Source organism: Sorex araneus, chromosome 2, assembly GCF_027595985.1.
Source record: "Sorex araneus isolate mSorAra2 chromosome 2, mSorAra2.pri, whole genome shotgun sequence".
NCBI classification, from domain to species: Eukaryota; Metazoa; Chordata; class Mammalia; order Eulipotyphla; family Soricidae; genus Sorex; species Sorex araneus.
Genome location: NC_073303.1, coordinates 370,340,075 through 370,360,052, shown reverse-complemented (window position 1 = coordinate 370,360,052; position 19,978 = coordinate 370,340,075). Strand labels below are relative to the sequence as shown.

The 19,978-nt window shown below is 38.8% G+C and overlaps 1 protein-coding gene across 1 annotated transcript; it reads right to left on the bottom strand.

Moving 5' to 3' along the window:
* Positions 1 to 11,875, bottom strand: SERPINB2 (serpin family B member 2). The gene is made up of 7 exons (XM_004601689.2): positions 11,708 to 11,875; positions 8,888 to 9,007; positions 7,879 to 8,007; positions 7,308 to 7,425; positions 2,350 to 2,492; positions 1,418 to 1,582; positions 1 to 1,101 (listed from the first exon to the last, which is right to left on the bottom strand). Exons 1-7 carry the CDS (start codon positions 11,873 to 11,875, stop codon positions 697 to 699), a joined length of 1,248 nt encoding a protein of 415 aa, XP_004601746.2. The 3' UTR covers positions 1 to 696.
* Positions 11,876 to 19,978: the final 8,103 nt, after the last annotated feature.

Genomic DNA, 19,978 nt, shown 5'->3' with positions numbered 1-19,978 from the left:
ACCAGTAATGTCTCCATTGTGAGACTTGTTACTGTTTTTGGCATATTGAATATACCATGGGTAGCTTGCCAGGCTCTGCTGTGTGAGTGGGCTTGCTGGGCTCTCCAAGAGGGACATAGGAATCGAACCCGGGTCAGCCTCGTTCAAAGCAAATGCCCCACCCAGTGTGCTATCGCTCTAGTGATATGTAGATATATACATAGATACATATATATGTGTGTATATATATATATGCCTGTTGTTCAATGTTTTCTTCTAGGTGTTTATTATCAAAGGTCTGGAAGGAAACCTCATCCTTCATTATTAGAATAACTAAATGCATCTCTATAGATAGAAAAATAATGATCTCTTGATTCTACAACTTTTACATTAAAAGTTAGTTACATTAAATACAGTGAAGAAAGAGTTAAATATTATATAAAATAATAAATAAAGCAGTAAAGGTGTATTCAATAAGGCAAACTAGTAATACAGAACAACTAAATTAGCCATAATATTATTGGGGGATGATACAGTTAATAGTTTTAATGCAACAATGACAACTACCTACCTATATCTATATTTATATTAGTTTGAAATAAAAGTTGTTCAGAAAAAACAAACAAATTTGTAGAAAATACCTACAAATATTTGGCATATTATGACTGAAGCTTATAACTTGGACTTCAAACTTCATGTAAAAAGAGGCCTTTCACTCTAGGGTGAGGCAAATCTACCCATAAAGAGGATGTTCTTGGTTTTCTTGTGCATAATAAAGAAGAGGAAAGGGTGGTCTGCCACAAACTGTGGCCCTCCATGGCCAGTTCTTCCTGTCATAACTCCACCAGTGCCACCAGCTGCCTCAGTGCCCTCCTCATTGACATCCACGATGGCTTTGTGGAACACTTCAGACAGAAATAGCTCATTCCCTTCTGACATCCCTGAGAAATTGGCCTGGCCTTTGGCGAAGGCGTCCTTCATCCCCAGGCTTCTCAGTATGGGTTTGAGTTCATAACTCTCTTCCAGTCGGAACTTAGGGATGAACACCTCAACGTCATCTTCAGTCATTGTGCTTTTGCTCGTCCACTTGTTGAATTTGTCGAAAGTTATTTCACTTTCCAACTATAATGCCAAAAATAAAGAGATAGCAAAACATATGAGTGATGACCAAAGGAAAACCATGACACTGAACTCTAATGTTGAGAATCACTAACTTGACTCTATGGTGGGTGGAATGGAAATGCAATTAATTAGCAACATGTGTGCAAGAAGGCTGCAGGGGGGACATATGTTGAGGATCCTGAATAAAGTCTTGAGTCAGGCCAAGTTTATTACCAACCAGCTGAAATTTCCTATCATTTCCCAAGTTACAGACATGTCCATCAAGAAAGGTAAAGTGGGGTCCAGATTTAAAGCAACTGAAATCAGGGTGCCTTACCAACTCCAGGCCAGTAGATGACTCTCCTGTTTTATCCGGGAGCAAGAGGAACATGCTGACGTCTCCAGCATAAGGGAGCTCTAGAATCTGGGTCTTTAGGTCTCTTATGTAGCCAATGTTCAGCTTCTCACGCAAGTGCATCATATGCACAGGTTTGCTCTGAGTCTAGGATTATTAAAAGTCAAATATGAAAGCTGATACCAAGATGTTAAGAGATTTACAATGATATGCATAAGACAATGGATTCTGTTGTAGCGTTGAATAGCTATTTCTTTAAAATCAGTGAAATAGGGGGCAGGGAGAAAGCTCAAAAGGCTGGATCACGTTCTTTTGTTATGGGTTCAGTTCCTAGTACACAAGGGTCCCCAAGCAGCACTGAGATCTACCCCTAAGCACAGAATTAAGAAGAGTCCCCAAGTACCCAGAATGCATCCCCTAACCAAACAAAATCAACAAAATAATCATTTTATACCCTTAAAACAACTCTGATTTTATACCCTTAAAACAACTTCATAATAGTTGGAAAGTTATACCCATTATTTATAAAATTATAATAAAAATATATTTCAGTGCCTCCTGGGGGCCAAGAATCTCAAGAAATCCTGATGAATTCTTACAACAATGTTTTGAGCTATATATTATCAGTATCCCAATTTTATAGATTAAAATTGGAATACGTGAAAGATGAGCAGCTGGTAAGAGGAAAAGTCGACTTTTGAGGCCAGGATTGTGAAAAGACAAAGCCTGTGATCTTTACCATTGAATGGATTTGTCATCTAACATAAGTAGCTTGAAAGAAGCAACTGTTTTGCATGCATAACTTACAACTAGCAAGTTTGTAAGAACATCAATTAGTGACCCATGCTTTTTCTTTTTCTGTTTTGTTTAAGGCTCTAAACTCTGCTAAGAATTGTCTTCTTGTTGGCTCATACCGAGGTCACATGGAAAGGATAAAGCCCGTTCAGCTTCTTCTGAAATGGAGTTCTCCACTTTCCTTTGAAGTAAATAGTATTCACGAGCACCATCTTGGTATCTCCATCAACAGAACCTTCAGGTAGTAAGTTGGGAATTTTGCCTACAGAAGATATGATACATATTTATGGTTCACGACCAAGAACTGTGATCTCCATATTTTTCTCAAACATTTTGAGTCACCATCAAACTCAGCGTTTCTCAAACTCTACAGAGGACTGGAGCGATAGCCCAGCGGGTAAGGCATTTGCCTTGCATATGGGTGAGTTGAGTTCTATTCCTCTGCCCCTCTGGGAGAGCCGGCAAGCTACCAAGAGTGTCTTGCTTACACGGCAGAGCCTAGGAAGCTACCTGTGGCATATTCTATATGCCAAAAACAGTAACAACAAATCTCACAATGGAGACATTACTGGTGTCCACTGAAGCAAATCAATGAGCAATGGGATGACAGTGACAGAGATGTTCAGTTTTTATCATAAGTCATGTTCTTGATGTAAAGTACTGGGAAAAACAGACTCAATTTCTCAGGTTTGCAAAGTAAATGAGTAAATGCATTTAAAGTTCTGCCCTTGAAAAAGGATATTTTCAGTTTCTTTGTTACATTCCCCCCCCATTGGTACATTTTTATCAAAGCTTTATAGTTATATGAAGCAATTTTATTGGAAAGAGTGATAGATCATCTTTAAGGAAAATAATAGTGCCTTCATTTATAGCACCTTCTAGATCTGATCAGATAACCTGTACACTGATTAGAAATTTATTTCTGGAAGTTGTACTAACTTTTCTAGGAGTAGCACAGATTCAAAAGATCTGTGAGGAAATAAAGATAGTTCTAGAAGACACTTGGAAAATTTGAGGACACATTCAACATCAATTGTAAAATGATGTTCTAGAATAAAAGTGAATAATACAAAGTACTGTGACATGAGAGAAAGTAAATAATGGAGCCAGAGAACATTCTCATGATTGTCTTCATGTGATAGATTATTTAGGTTAGTTTAATAAACTGGTCATTTATAGGGAAAAAAAACTCTCTGTTTTGACCACTACATACACTATTTTATCTACTGCTCTATTAAGTGAAATATCTTTGTGTCCTTTTATATGAAAGAATGCCATGGTGAGAGAGAGAGGTTAGTAGTCTGTTCAAAGTCACAATGCCATAAACTCGTGAGAATTCCATCTCTGTCATCACCACCTTTCCATCCTGCTGGCAGATATAGGAATCTGACGGAAACATCGTTTACTCTAACTTCATCTCTTTTTTCTATATAATTTCCTGGACAATAACACTCTTGGTTATTATTTAAATATATTGCTGTTTTTCCATGATCCCAGAGGCACACAAACCAATCTCAGAATGCAGTGTCTGCTGGCAGAAATACCTCTGGACTAAATTGCTAAAATACCAGAATCCCAAAACTGAGTGGCCGCTTTTGGGACCGTACAACATCATATGCTCTTTGTTATCAGCAATAGAAAACATATGATCTAATTATGCCCTTTTGACAGGTCTGATTGTAGGGGGGAAAACTCCAAATAATGATAGTGGGTTTTCTGTCGAAAACTGAATGTAATCAAAGTGAAGAGAGAGAGAGTAAAGTGAAAATCATCTGCCACAGAGGCAGGAGGGAGTGTGTGTGTGGAGTAATACTGGGGTTCTTGGTGGTGGAACATGTGCACTGGTGAAGGGATGAGTGTTTGGTCATTGTATGACTGAGACTTGATCCTGAAAGCTTTGTAACTGTTCTTACGGTGATTCAATTAAAAAAAATCTATTGCTGTTTCATTTTGCTTTGTTGTGCTAGATAAAACTAGTATTTTATCAGAACAACAATAACAACAACAACAAAAACTCTGGAAAATTCTCTCAAGTTATTATAAGATTTGGTTAAAAAAAAACAGCTTAAATGATACTTGGCATTCTGGCCATACAAGCAAGTGGTTTTCTGCCCTTCACCACAATGCTTAAAGAGAAAAACAATTCATTATGTTCTTTTTTTTTCTGCTTTTTGGATCACACCTGGCAATGCACGGGGGTTACTCCTGGCTCTGCACTCAAGAATTTCCCCTGGCAGTGCTCAGGGGACCATACGGGATGCTGGAGATCGAACCCGGGTCAGCAGTGTGCAAGGCAAATGCCCTACCCGCTGAGCTATCACTCCAGCCCTCACTGTGTTCTTGAAGAGCAAAATGTCCCCCTCTCTCTTTAATTTGGGACTTTTGTTTTACCTTCACTTCCTTTAATTTTCTTGTCCACTGCTTCCTCTGAGTCAGTGGTTTGTCTATATTTTAGAAATAATTTATAAATCCATAGTAGATGTGAAGAACTAAAGCAATGGAAATATTTTTTAATTCTATAAAATTTCTTAGTTCAATGTGACTTTTCTTCATTATTGCAAATAAGAAACCAGGTTGTCAAATGAGTACTGAAACAAAGCTTTAAACATAAAAGTCAAATGGAAATCTAGTTTTGCTACCAAGATTTTAAAATATCTAATTAATAATTCTAATTTATGAATCACTGTATCACTGTCATCCCGCTGTTTGTCGATTTACTCGAGGGGGCACCAGTAACATCTCCATTCATCCCAGCCCTGAGATTTTAGCAGCCTCTTCTTACTCATCTTTCCCAATGTTTGGAGGCTCTTTCAGGGCCAGGGGAATGAGACCTATTGTTACTGTTTTGGACATACTGAATACGCCACAGGTAGCTTGCCAGGCTCTGCCATGTGGGCGGGATACTCTCGGTAGCTTGCCGGGCTCTCCAAGAGGTATGTATATATATTTTATTGTATTTGGGATATGAATATGCCATGGGGAGCTTGCAAGGCTCTCCCATGTGGACAATAGATTCTTGATAGCTTGTCAGTCCACTTAAATATTTATAGTAAATTTACTTCTATTATTTCTAGCAATGTCATTTTGTATGAGGGCAGTAAGAGATATATCAAGCTTAAAGTTCGGTTCTTTCTGAGTATATCTCACTGTATATTCTAGAGCACACTCCTCAGGCCAGGTTAGTCTTCCTAACCCCAACAAGGTCCTTATTTAGTTACCTCCTTTGGGTGATGACAGAGGTTGTCTATGGAGCCTTCATTATCACTAATTAATAGGAAAAAAATTTGAGATTTTGGCTGAATCAGAAAAATCCCTTCAGGAATTCAGTCTACAGCGACAAAATGGTAACTTTGAATAAAAGAATGTTCCAATCCTAACAATGCCCAAATTTATAAAACACCTAATGAAATGTTTTATGGCATTGTGGCTTTGATTATTATGAAGTATATGTGCATAATAATCTCTATTTCTTTCTCAAGGTGATCCATTGACATATTGTTGTCATCAAGTGTTTATTCAATACCCATAGTTGTACTTGAAAATTTTGAAGAATTATTTTCTATGCAACCAAAGACTATACTAAATTGTGTGAAGACACAGGAAAAGTATATCACTTTGGCCTTCCTCTCAAGTAATTATATGCTAGAGGATATTACAAAGCAACTAAATGAAGTCAGTTCAATGATATTTCAGAGCCAAATATGTCAATCATTGACATGAGTCATGAGGTCAAAGCACTTGAAAAGTCAAGAAAAGAGAGCGAGATCTTGACATGGCCTGTAGAAGGGACCCCCAGCACTTGGGCTGCCACTAACACTCTGAATTTATGAGTGAATCGAAGGGAGTCAGGAGGTACCTATGCACATATTGCACTTACCGGGGCCCAGGAGAGAGCCCTGATCTTCCATGAGTATCACGAAGGGTGTGTTGTATTATTAAGAACTCAGAAGGCAAGATTCAGACCTTCTTCCTTCTCTAAGAACAGTAGGAAGTCACTAGGGCCTTTTGTAACTGTGACTATGATTTAATAATAAGTGTGCCACTTCATGTCTTTAGCATCATCTCCTCCCATGAGCATTCCACACTTTGGACCAGCCACACTCCATTCCTCTCCTCCATGAGCAAAGTCTCTCTCCGCTGGATCTTGCCCATCTATGTGCTTCAATTTGGACTCGGTCCAGATCTATGACCAGCAGCAACATATTCTCTTCATCACTACAAAAGCCTTTCAGGAGTCTCCTCTCCCAGAGCCCTAGAGGCAGGCAGTTATGTTCTTCCATATTGAGTCGCTCCCTTCCACAGTCAACACTTCATGATAATTTTCGATCATCCTCTAACCCGAAATTGTAAGGTCTGAATTCTATGTCTACCATTTTTATCCTCCTCTTCATATGTGGTATATAATGAATTATATATAGTGAATTATGTATATGTATTATATATAGTATATAATACATATATAGTTATATATATTTGTGTATATATATTTATATATAAACATATGTTCATTTGAGGATTGAGTACAATAATAATGAGTGGATGATTTAAGTTTGATTCCTTGTAAAAAGTGCAAATAAAGGTAGGAGCCAATAATATTAAGGACATGAATTACAATGGTAGACATGGTCTCGACAATCAAGGAAAAATGAAGCAGAGACTGAGGATTGACAGTAGAGGTTGGTGAAAGGGAAACGGGAGTAAATATTGCCCTTCCCTCCTCAGAGGTCGCAGCATTTACTCCATTGAAGGTCAAAGTTTTCTCCTTTGTTTCTGTAACAGTGAACAGCGAATTGTGATATTCCCCATGTTGTAAAATATTTGCATCCTCTGTGTTCAATTCTCAGGAAATATATCCAAGTTATGTTATGCAAGCACTGAACACAGGACTTGTATGAGTAGACTTCAATTAATTTTTTTCTAACTTAAAACATCTGTAGGCTAAGCAAGTAATATTATATCAACAAAATAGATGGGTTGAATGAATTTTTAGGGGCATAAAGGTAAAGTTTAAATGGTTTTAAACTATAAACAAGAATTTTCTAGTTGTAAAAATCTAAAAATACTCCCTTTATCTTACCTTTTGTTTGAGTCTTGACCCAGGAATTAATTTTTTTTCTGGCTTCTTCTGAACACTTTAGGAAGTCAACTGCCTGGATTTCTGCAGAGTAATATTTCTTAGAGAGCTCCAAGTATTCCTTAATAGCAAAGAAAACAATAAATGTTACATACACAGTGAGCAAATCTTGGTATGATTATAAATTCTAGGCTTCTTATCAAGGTGGAGACCCAAAAGCTTGGCTCTGGGGACTGTGAAAGTTGTAAGAGATCAGGGTGCAGATTGGCAGAGCTCAGAGGCCCTTTACCCGGCTGCCTTCCTGCTCTTTTCTTTACAGACCCTGAGTAAGAGGGGAGTGGGGCCAGGGAAGCTTCCAGAGTGGCTCTGAAACTCATTTGTAGTCTTCGAATTTACTGCTCTACAAAGGAAAATTTTGCAGCAAGGAACCTGTGCAGAATTAATCACTTGTGTGATGAATCCGAGAGGGGAGTGTTGAGCCTGGAGAGTACTGCAAGAAGGGCGCTTGCCTGGAGACAGCTCTGGAAGGGAGCTCAAGAGGGGAACCGTCACTCTAGTGTTCGGTTTCACTTACTTTCCGGAATCTCTCAGACTGCTCTCCAAATAGCTGATTGGTGCTTTCCAGCAAGTACTCCCCGGTGGATGGGTTGATAGCAGAACTGAGAGAACGGAATGACGAGTGGATTTCATTTGCAGCCTGAGCCTTAAAGACAGAGGAAGTGATATTTTTATGTAACACGGGACTACGAAACAATGTCTTATGTGATTATTTTTTAGTATATCAGAACATTTCTTTTTCCCTGGTACTTTAGTGAAATCTTAGTAGGTACCTTTGATATGGATGTGATACATCACAATTCTAACTTTGATTAGTTTCAACTTTGTTAAGCCAGTGGGTTGAATTGAACAGAAATATCAACAAAGTATGGCTTTGAAATGTGGGGCTCAAATCCCCCTCATAAGAGGTATAGAAGACATTTTCTAATCACTTAGGTATGTGATTAATAAGGTGGGTTACCAAAAAAAAGAACATCTATATGCAATAGATAATAGATTGATAGATAGATAATGGGTAGAACGATGGATGGGTGGATTATGGGTGGATAGATAAATGAGTGGCAAGTTTAAGGATGCATCAGTGATAGATATATGGATAGGAAAACATATAAAGTAATATCTGAGGGTCAGTGGTCTCCTGTGAGACGAATGGTCATAATCTTTCCCATTTCTCAAAACCTTTTTTTTCTCTTTATCCATTCTTCTCAATGGAAACCTACAAATAGACATATGTATTCTAGGAGTATCTAAAGTGGTTTCAAAATGAGTAATATGTTAAACTAATAGCAGAGTTGTGTAATCAAATTTAGAACAGTCTCAGCCTAAAACTCATGAAGTACGAGCCCTACCCAGGCTCCTCCCTGACTTACTGGCTGACTGCGGGATACAGAGGATTGTCCTTCCAAGTTCTTGCTCTGTGGGTGGGGAAAAATTGCGTTAGATTCTCCCCCCAGTTTAATATTAGAGCTTTAAGTGAAGAAGATTCCAGAAATAAAATTACAAAGAAATAAGAGCAAATGAATTACCTGAAAAACAGCATCAGGATAATCGTCCTTCTTGACCTGCTGCATGAATTTACAACTAGTGATGTTTTGGGGAGGCTTTGGGATGGCCTCACGGACTCCAATCTTGCTGAACTGTAGCACCTACAATGGGTATTAGAGGTCATGGTTACATTTCCCTGGGAAACCACTGAACTTCTTAACCAGAGAAAAAGATTACCCTGGGGGAGAGAGGGAGTCCTGTGTCTGGTTCCAAATATAAGCACTGGGAAAAGAAAAACACTCCCTGCAGGTACACTAGTTTCTACACTGTGTATGTAGGACTTTGTACCTTCTCTGTCTTTCTTTCTACCTTTCTATCTTTCTTCCTTTCTTCCTTCCTTCCTTTCTTTCTCTCTTTCTCTCTCCTCCCTTCCTACCTCCCTTCTTTCTCTCTTTCTTTCTTTCTTTCTTTCTTTCTTTCTTTCTTTCTTTCTTTCTTTCTTTCTTTCTTTCTTTCTTTCTTTCTTTCTTCCTTTCTTCCTTCCTTCCTTCCTTTCTTTCTCTCTTTCTCTCTTCTCCCTTCCTACCTCCCTTCTTTCTCTCTCTTTCTTTCTCTCTCTCTCTTTCTTTCTCTCTTTCTTTCTTTCTCTCTCTTTCTTTCTTTCTTTCTTTCTTTCTTTCTTTCTTCCTTCCTTCCTTCTTCCTTCCTTCCTTCCTTCTTCCTTCCTTCCTTCCTTCCTTCCTTCCTTCCTTCCTTTCTTTCTTTCTTTTCTTTCTTTCTTTCTTTCTTTCTTCTTCTTTCTTTCTTTCTTTCTTTCTTTCTTTCTTTCTTTCTTTCTTTCTCTCTCTCTCTCTTCTTTCTTTCTTTCTTTCTTTCTTTCTTTCTTTCTTTCTTTCTTTCTTTCTTTCTTTCTTTCTTTCTTTCTTTCTTTCTCTCTTTCTTTCTTCCCATTATAACAATATCACTTTTACCAATGATATCATTTCCCAGCTATGTGGCCTCTTCTTGCCCTAAATTTGCCTCTGCAATATGAATACAGTCATCACAGCACCTCCCTCACAGGCTTTATCTTCCTTAAGATAAAGTAGGCTAAGTCTTAAAAAATCCTTAGAAAGCCTCACAGCTAAGGCATAAATGTGTAATAGCAATTACAACAAAAACTATTGCTAGATGTTTTATCTTCTACTTCTAATACCTGCTTCTTCCAACCACATTATACATGTTCATTCTCAATTGATGAGATTCTAAGTCTCAGAGAAGATAAACACCTGAACTCGTTGCACACATACTAAGTGGCAGAGTCTCAATTCAAACCAAATGGGTCTGTCTGCAAAGACCGTATTGATCTTTCAAGCCTAAGAGAACCCCCTCTTCTTTTCTAGTATTTTTAATTTCATTTTAATATCTGCACATACATAAGAGTTATAAAGAAAACTATATAAACTCTGGCATGTCTCCAAGGGGTTAGAGCATGTTCCAGGCAAAGCATGCATTGTGCCAGATTAATCAATAAGTTAATTCTCCCTTCATATAAAAATCAAAACTTTCATTTTGAAAAGGCACTACTGTTAGCATTTGTCCTCAGATACTGCTTCTGTTTCTTTAACATCTAAAAAATGTAGGTTTTAATGTTGCCCAACATTGTCAGTGTAATTCACTATCTTCATTTTTAAGGAAAGAAAACAAAAGGGAAAGAGTTATTGTGAAATACTGCTGCTGCTATCAGGGTTGAGCAACTGAATTTTGTTGTAAGTTTAGTGCTTAAACTGCCACAAACAAGCAGTGATGCATCCATGCCTTCTCCTCCAACAGGAAAATTGGCCAATGTTCCCTCAGCAAACAACTTCAGGCAAGGCCTATCTTAAATGGGTCACCATGTACCAGCAGAAGACATATGTACACACACTTAAAGTGTAGTTCTCATGGGAAGCTCAAAAGTCGCCAATGGCATTTTGGTGTGCCCGAAAGTGTAATGTGTGTTTCAGAGAAACCAGAGCCTGTGGATAACTGTTAATGTACTGGATTCATCCCACAGCAATGTCACAGTGCACACACGAAGTAACTCTAAATATGTTTAAGACACCAGACTCAGAGGACTGGTTGCAGTCACCAAACTCAAGTTCCGTCACCGGAAGGAAGCCAGTGGCCTTGGTTCAGAAACATCTCACCATGCTGCTCCCTATACCAGCTTTCTACCTTAATTTGGAAGACCAACCATAAGCCAGGCCCCATTTCTTTGACCTGAGCTCTTGGGCTTGATAACATGGTTCAGACCTGCTGCACAATCATTGCTCTGGCTGCATCTCCGAGGCAACACTGACCATACTTCTGGTTCATGTATTTTTCTTTTCATGACACTCTCTTAAAAATATTAGGGAGAATTGTGGGGGGACACTGACAGAGAGAGGGGAACATGTGAGAGGACACTGACAAAGAGAGAGGAAGGAGCCTGAGCTAGGAGTGGATAAACCTGAGAAGCCTTCGGGAAAGCCATCACTTACACTAGCAGTCCTCCCAGCTGTTCAAGAATAGTTGTCTTAAAGCCCCACCAAAGAGAAAGCATATTAAACGCGTTTAAAAGAAAAGCACCACACTACTGGAATGTAAGATGTAGTAGCTATTGACTATTTCCAGCTTTGTGAGGTAAGAAACTTCCAGAAGCCCTGCACCATCTCCAGTGGAGAACTTTCTTGGTTTGGCTATCCTGAAGACTTGAAGCTAAGAAATTGGGATCGTGATCATCTGAGACAATTGCTGGCCTTGCAGTAGTCAAGATAATCACAAGTATCAAATAAGAGCAAGCCAGTTCAGGAATTAGAGAGAAGTCAGCTCAGGAACCATTTAGGACTACAGAAACTCGCCTTGGCCATCTGGTCTGCAGTGTCACCCCTGGCGCCCAGGTAGATCATGGCCAGGGTGGATGAGATGCTCCAGGGAGAAAAGAAGACATTTGGGCTGGAAGTTGTATTTGCCAGATGCTCGAAGAAGTTGAGGGCAAAGATGGTGTTTGCCATAGAAAGTTCTTCCATTTTGACCTAAAAGAAAAAGAATGGGAAGAAATCAACCTTTAAAGATGACTCAGTGTTTTGGGTGGTGGCATCAGAGAAGTACAGGGTGTACCCTGCATGGATATATCCCTCTCTGTTCTCCCCTCATGAAAAAAAAAGAGGTCAAGCAGGAACTGTGTCATGTTCAGCCTATTGGCACTGTCAAAGGGCCCCAGCTTGGTACAAAGATCTGCTCTCTGCACATGCAGTTCTTAACAACTTCAAACACACCCCACATTTTCCTTTTGCACTGGATCCTGAAAACTACGTAGCCAGCCCTGAGATATAGTGAAAAGCATATAAATAGAAATACCTTACAACATTCCAGAGAGAAATAATAAAGACACTGACAGCGATGACAAAAAATTGTCCTTATTTATTAAAGCCAAACAATGCAAAAGATGCTATTCTAAGTGTTTAACCTGTACGAAACACTTAGGCCTCATGGAAAGCTCATTGATAGGATATTGCTACTCCTGTTTTGTAAGAGATTGCCACTCAAAAGGGTAAGAAAAAAATCACCATTGACTGGGCGGGACTAGAAATCAAAGGCAGGTGGCTTACCTGTGGTATGCTGCACCCACAGACACACACATACACACACACACACACACACACAGATAGAAAGACATCCTAGTGGGCCCAAGTGAGATAATAAATCTTTGCTCAAAGTTCCTGCTTCTAGAAATGGCTTAGAGTCGTTATTGAAGATTGATAATCTTACCTCCCCCCTCTTCGGTCTAACCTACACGTATACATATACCACAGCCTTGCAACAAAACTGCTTCCTTTACTGAGGAGCAAGTTCGTTACTGGGAACACTGGAATGGCCACCTTCCTCTCGATACCTTCCCAGGGGTAGGTAATGCTAGGTAACACCGCGAGGCTGATTCTAGGTCTATAGATCACACTTACACACACACACACACACACACACACACACACAATCCTCAGGATTAATGGCAGACACTCCCTTGCATGGCCCGGAGGCTCCATATGTCACTGGATGCTGGGACACACCCCAGGTATGTGTGGGTATCTGTTGGTGCTGCCAATGATCATGTTTCAGAATCTGTTTTGCTTTCATAGTGACTTAAAACACACCCTATAATTATTAAAATGTATAAATAGAACAAATGATGCTGACACTCGTGATCCCACAGGAAACAAAACTGTGATAGTGGCTTTCAGAGCTGGGGATAGGCCAGGGGACGTCCCTGGGATGAGGCCAGCCCTTCAGCTCTTGCCTTAGCTCACTCAGCCGGTCCTCCCAGCTGGGGCCAGCACTTCTCTCCCTACCCCATAAATGAGTTCTCATTTCGAAGGAAAAGCTGGTAAGCTGCATCAGAAGTTCTCATGTGAGTGCTGCCTATTCGCCCATCTCAGAGAGCCCGGCAAGCTGCCGAGAGTATCTCGCCCGCACGGCAGAGCCTGGCAAGCTACCCATGGTGTATTCGATATGCCAAAAACAACAAGTCTCACAATGGAGACGTTACTGGTGCCAGCTCGAGCCAATCGATGAGCAATGGGATGACAGTGATACGGTGATACAGGATTAAAATAATCAATGAAGTCAAATTGGTATCTGGAACTCTCACCTCTTCTATTCTCCTGATTCCATCTGGATGGGATAAATACTAGTATATTCATTTGGGACCGCAGTACTCAGAGAGTTGCCTAACTTTGCTAAGGTCACATAGTTCCTGTGTAAGAGTACAAGGATTCAGGTCAAGGTGGGCTTTAGAAATCCACTCTCCCCAAGGTTCTATATGTGTCTCAGCTGTCTTTGGGTCGGGGGGCCACACCCAGCTATGCTCAGTGTCTACTCCCAGCCCATTGCTTGGGAGTCACTCCTGACAGATGCTCCAGGGATCACACTGGAGCCTCGGGATGCACAGCATGCATGTCACTGAGCTCGCTCTCTGGCCCCTCACCTGGGATGTGTAAAAGTTTAGGCAAGTTATGGTTTAAGAAATGCTGAGAAGAGAAACAGAAAGAACAACATAGCCACTGTGTAATGCTGCTAGAAGCTTTAAAATGAAAGTAATCGGTATGTTTAATACTTTATTTTTAAAAACCCAGTCACAATAATAGTTAGTTGCAGGTGCATTGCACCTTTTAACAATAGTCTTTGCACATCATTGTTTATAACATCAGAATAACAGCTGGAGCTTATTTCGAATTTGCCAAATTGCTTTAGTCATATCACTTGGATTAATTTGCATAATTGTTTGTCCAGTAAAGCCTAGTAGTCCCTGTTATACAAAAGAAAATACAAATATGGAGATTGCACAGCCAGCTAGTCAGAGTCTAGGCTGGATCCCAGGCCCCTGGTCCCAGGTTTAGTGCCTTCTTACAGACTTTTCAAATTAAGCTCAAGAACTTTAGATAGCTTTAGAAACTTATGAAGGCCTATGTAATATATCCCACAGTTCCTGATTCCCAGACAAATTTTTAGCTTATACTTGGATGGCACTCTGCCTAAGACTATGTAAAATTGAAATCATAGAGTGACATCAAAAAGCATAATTTCCCAGAGCAAGTTATACCTGTTGTCAATTTCCAAATACCAAATTTTGCAACGACATTAACTCCCAAATATTATATTCCTAATGAAAGGTTAATATTATCATTGGGGGAATGAAAACGCCATGGTGCTCGCATTTACTCTTGCAATGTATGTTAACCAACACGCCACTGAAACTTGGCACCAATAACCAAGATCCCAGACAGTGACACCAGGTTCTTGAGACCCCCCCTTCCTTCTGGCCCCAGATGGCAGATATGACTTTGCAGTAGCATTAAAATTTTTTCTGACTTCAGGCTACAAATATTTTTTAAGTTGATCCCCAAAACAATAACATGAATTAATAGCTTCAAAGACGTTCTCCACTAAAGTTTACTACATTTCCCTCATACAGAAACAAAGTTTCTGTTATTTGACAATTTTCATAATGCATAATTTTTTGTGGATTTTTAAATTATTGACTAAATTTTTACTTTGGTCACCCTCGAATTCATTTGATTTCTTTTTATTCAACTAAATTTATCGCTTAACTTTCTGCTTTTAGTGCCAGACCTTACAATATTCTTTCATTCCTCAGAATTTATTATTCAATAACTTTATTCCTATATTGGGTGGCTCCAACCCAAATTGTTGCTTGTTTTTGAAGTTTTGAATTTTTGTAAATAGAAGCCAAACTATCTCATTCTTATTATATTACATACAATAGTTAGATTACTGTTATTAGTATTGTTTATTGATCTATTTCCATTCAATTATTGTTTGTTAAAAACATATCTCTAACCCACTTGCCAAAGTTTGAAATCACCACTTAAATATACACTTTGATTTGCTTAATAATAACCAGATATTCGCTAGTTTCCAAGACTGAAAATAGTCTTATTATATACACATGAAATTCAAGCTTAAACTAAAATACCTAGAAAAACTAAGCATGAAATCACCTCTAAATGCTCTGAAACATTGCACATTTTAGTTTCATTGTACTAGTAATCCCCATACAAAGGAAGCAGAAAATAAGATTCCCCTGTTTTCTAAGCAGACCATGGAATTCACTGGCATACCTTGTTCTCTGCTGTACTGGATGACAAGAACGGTCCTCAGAGGTATTTGCGATGCAGAGATGATGACTGGTTTTATAAAGCTCTGGCCCCTCCCACGGAGTGTTTTTTTTCCCTCTCTCTCCCTCTCTAATCTTTGAGTGATTCAACTTTTTACTCAGAAAAACATCGCAAGAATAGAAATGCTTGTTTACTAATGCACCCTTTAGGAAATTTGTTGGGAGAATGACGTCACCCAGAAACGGCGGTTTGGGCATTACCTACACTGGCCAGTTATACTCAACTTGTCAGTCCCACTTTCAATCAGCACCCTCAAAGCCTGTGCTCAGAGAGAGAACTTATTGTAAAACTCTATGTTTCAACCTGTGGACTCTTTAGAAGATAATGACAGTGGAATGCTGTCTATTGAGTCTGCCTTGCCCAATAGCTACCCCTTGAACAGGAGAAGAGAAAGTTACTTGTTTTTCTTTCTTTGAAATCTCTATTTTAAACGTTTTCACATTTCTCTCAACTACCTATAATTTTCTAAATAAATTTGGGTTCCCCACACCCGCTGACCTTAATATTTTGTCATAAACTCTACCCAACAATGTTTTTTGGCCTATTTCAAAATGTAGACATTTTCCTTTCTTTAAATAATTTTCAAAGTTGCCATGTAATTTCAGTTGATTCAGAAGTCTGTGTAAACCAGAAAGGTTGATTGGAAGTTATGATCTCATAAACCTGGATGAAGAAACTCGCTAGATTTTTATATACTGCTGCCAACGAAGTGGAAGACCAAAAACAAGCATGATAGGCATAATAAAAATGAGTCTGAATTTGTACTGCTAGAGCTCACTTAAAAATGTTTGTTGTAAAGATAACGTCACTGTAGATAAAACCCCCAATGTCATAAATATGCAGTGGGACAGGTATGAAGAGAACTAAAGCACGCATTTCTGCTCAGAGAGCTCTCTGTTGAGAGCTGCGTGTCTTTGCACGAAGAGCTGAGCTGATTTTCTAGTGAATGATGATCAAAATTCTAATGATGGAGATTTATCATATATATTTATAAATGTATATACACATTTAGTAGCTGAATTATCTCAGATCATGTAAAGAAAAAGAGATGAATTGTTTACAATAAACAAAGTATATAGGTGATCTAAGGGTGCATTATACAAATGATAAAGAAAATGTGATGAATATATCAATACAATGAAAGACGACCCAACTATTAAAAAGAAGAAGCACTGCCATTTGTGACAGCCTGAAGACCCTAGAGGGTTAGGTTAAATTAGGTTGGATGAATAAAAGGCAACAGGGTGATGCCACTAATATGCAGAAGACATAGAAACAAAACCAGTGAACCACCAAAGCAAAAGCAAACATTGAAAGCAGAACAAAATAATGGTTACCAGAAGGGGAGGGGTAGGAGGGTATAAAATTAGGCAAAAGAGGTCAAGTGCATAGCAAAGGACGGAAACTAAAGTCTTGGGGCACTGGACGGTAATGTAGTCCACAGAGAAACTGACTTATAAAGCTGTATGTCTACCGTCAACATCGGGATGTAAGTCAGTGTTCCATCAATTAGAAATAGTAACAATAATAAAGAGCAGGCGTCCCACTCTCAACACTGATCTTTCAACTTCTAAATTCCTCCAGTAGACCAAAGGACACTCTCAGAAAGCCTTGGCCCTTTTACTGGAATGGCCTTCCCCAGGTATCAGAAGTGACATCTGCCAATTCTCTGGCTCAGTGAGTACTCAGGAGTTGTTCTTGCTTGCTGGTATAAATCTTTCCTTTTCAGTTTCAGTCTTCTGGAGGACCGACCTCAGGCAATGTCTATGTAACCTATCTCTTCAGTGATTCTTTAACCATAAGTTAAGGGCTCACCAATACGGATATAATATCAAATGTACCTAGAACTTCACCGTCACTCCCCCCCTCTTTGTATCTGTCATTATGAGAGCTCTGCCTTTTCCACCTTATTGTTTTCATTCAAGTCATCTTCTTAACAGGAATATCATCTTTCCTTCTTCCCACGAAACCAAATCTGCAAGGCATTATTAACATGCCTCTGCTTCTGTGAAATCTGAACCCAGAAATGTGAATGTCTGAACCCTGGTGAATGTTTGCCACTATATGGAGCCGAGTTCACAGACTAGGAAGTCCTGTGTGTTCTAGCTATATCCATGTTGGATATCTATCCATAAATAGTCTACTCTTGGTTTGCTGTCCACAGCAAAAGAATTCTAAGCATCAAGTTGATACTAAATAATTTCTGGATGAATTAAGATGCTAATATCTCTTTTTTTAAAAATCCCTATGGTGTGATAAGCAAAGATATGGATTTAATTCTAAAGACAGAGAAATCAGTTTTGAATTCCTTTTTCATACAATTGTTACCTACCTCTCTGAGCTTTAATTCATCAATAATGTTTCCCTACCTCTCTTGAGCTTTAATTCATGAATAATATTATATGATGGGTGCCATTCTCTGCCTGCACCATAGCAATCAACTTTTGGTCTTCCCCTGATTTTGTTTGAGTAGTATTAAGATATTTCCTGATTTCAGAGAGGAAAGAAGACCTAGATGCTAGTCTAGGAAGTGTCTACACAATTCAGTTCTGGTGATTGATATGTGGGGAAAGTCTGTTGGGAAATGTTTGGGGAAATTTTTCTTTACTGATAGATATGCAAAAACAGCCTCCCTACACCGTTTTCTCCTACTAGACATTGAGTAAGCTGAGTGGCCAAGAGATGTGACATCCATTTCACAACAGAGAAAAGGAAAGATATTTGTAGAGAAGACAAACTAGAGCCTTAAAAACAAAAGGGCTCCTAAGTCGATGCTGAAAGCCACCTCCCTTCACATTTGGTTTCTCTTCTATTGTCTCATGATAAAGAGTAAGTATATATGAATACGAGCATCATGCCATATCCTGTGCCCTTTGTCATTTGCAGACAAATCACATTCCTAACTGACACAGACTTTGATGAAGAACAGATGAGATAATGTCCGTCAAGTATACTTAGCATGTTACCTGGATATAATAAGTGCTCTGTAGGGTTAACTGGTATGACAACATCTTTTTTGTTGATGGCCAAATTGGGGACTTATTATTTTGCATAGATAAGAACAATTACATAAGTTTGGTTGAGAAAACCAGATGGTCACATATCAGAGAAGGTTATAAAAGGTAATACAGCCAAATTGGGTACTGCCAATTGTAGGAAGTCTCATAGAAGAAAGGGAAAGACTTAATCAATGGGAACTAAATTATGAGAAACAGATTGAGATCAGTGTAAAAAAATGGAAGACTTAAAGGGGAAAAGGTCAAAAATACAAAAGTGGGAAGCAAAGATCACTAAGTGAGTGCCTGCGATTACCCGGAGCAAAGTTGGTGTCATAGGAAGTGAGAGAAAAGAAAGTCCAAATCTCAGTACCAGAATTCCACAACCCCCAGAGTCTTCCTGATGACTCAGACAGCAGCAGCACTTGGCTCATATTAAGATTTAATTGTTTCCTAAATGACTTAATCACTATTCTCACCACTTGGAATGAGAAAGCAATCGTTATTCCACAATTACTCTTTCCATATCATTTTGCCAGGAAAGGAGGAAAGAATATACAAATTAGAAAGGTGTATCATCTCTCCATCAGCAGTTAGGCCACCTCTGCAACTATCAAGCACATGATACAATTATAGGTCAATCTTGGTGCATAATTTTGTATGTATTTTGACATAAAATTCCATGTAAGCTTTATTTTATTTGACCATCAGTTAAACATATTGAAACTCTTAATTTATAACCTATTCATTTTAAAGATTATTCAGACTAATTACCCTTAGTATTTGTGTTGCATTCTACAAATTTGAGTAACTGTTGAAGGCAGGCAGATATGGGTGTAAAGATTTCCTCCTCACTACCGTGTGAATTTCAGATTATCTTGACTAAAGCATCTTTCAATTCAAATATCTTGCAATATCTTCATCAGCCAAAAAGAATCTTCTTTTATCACTTGGGAGAAAAAAATACATGCTTCTAAATTCTTAGAGAAAGAGTTTTCATGGGATGGATGGAGAGATGGTCAGGGGAGGAATATTTGGGTATATTAATAGGGTAAGCAGAAGAATGAGAAAGCTTTTACTAAACTGGGCCTGGGACACAGAGAGATGGCCAGGAATCCAAGGAAACTGAGAGCAAACCTTGAACTATTTTAGGATGTTACCTTATGGTTTCTGTGAGCTTGAGAAAGTTTGTGGAAGAAACATTTTTTTTTAGGTAACATAATACTGTCATCGGAGTATTTATCATGTTGCCAAGAGATAATCCTAACAGAGATGCCAAGGCTATTAGACTGTGGGAACAAACATCCAGTGTTCTGTGATTCAGCTCTTCAAGAAAGCCAATAACCTTTCTAAACTTGTCATACCAAAAGCATGCCAAGAGAGATTGTGTTTTCAGAGAAGCCTAAGCATGCGTGTGAATCATGAGCTCACTCATCATACTCAC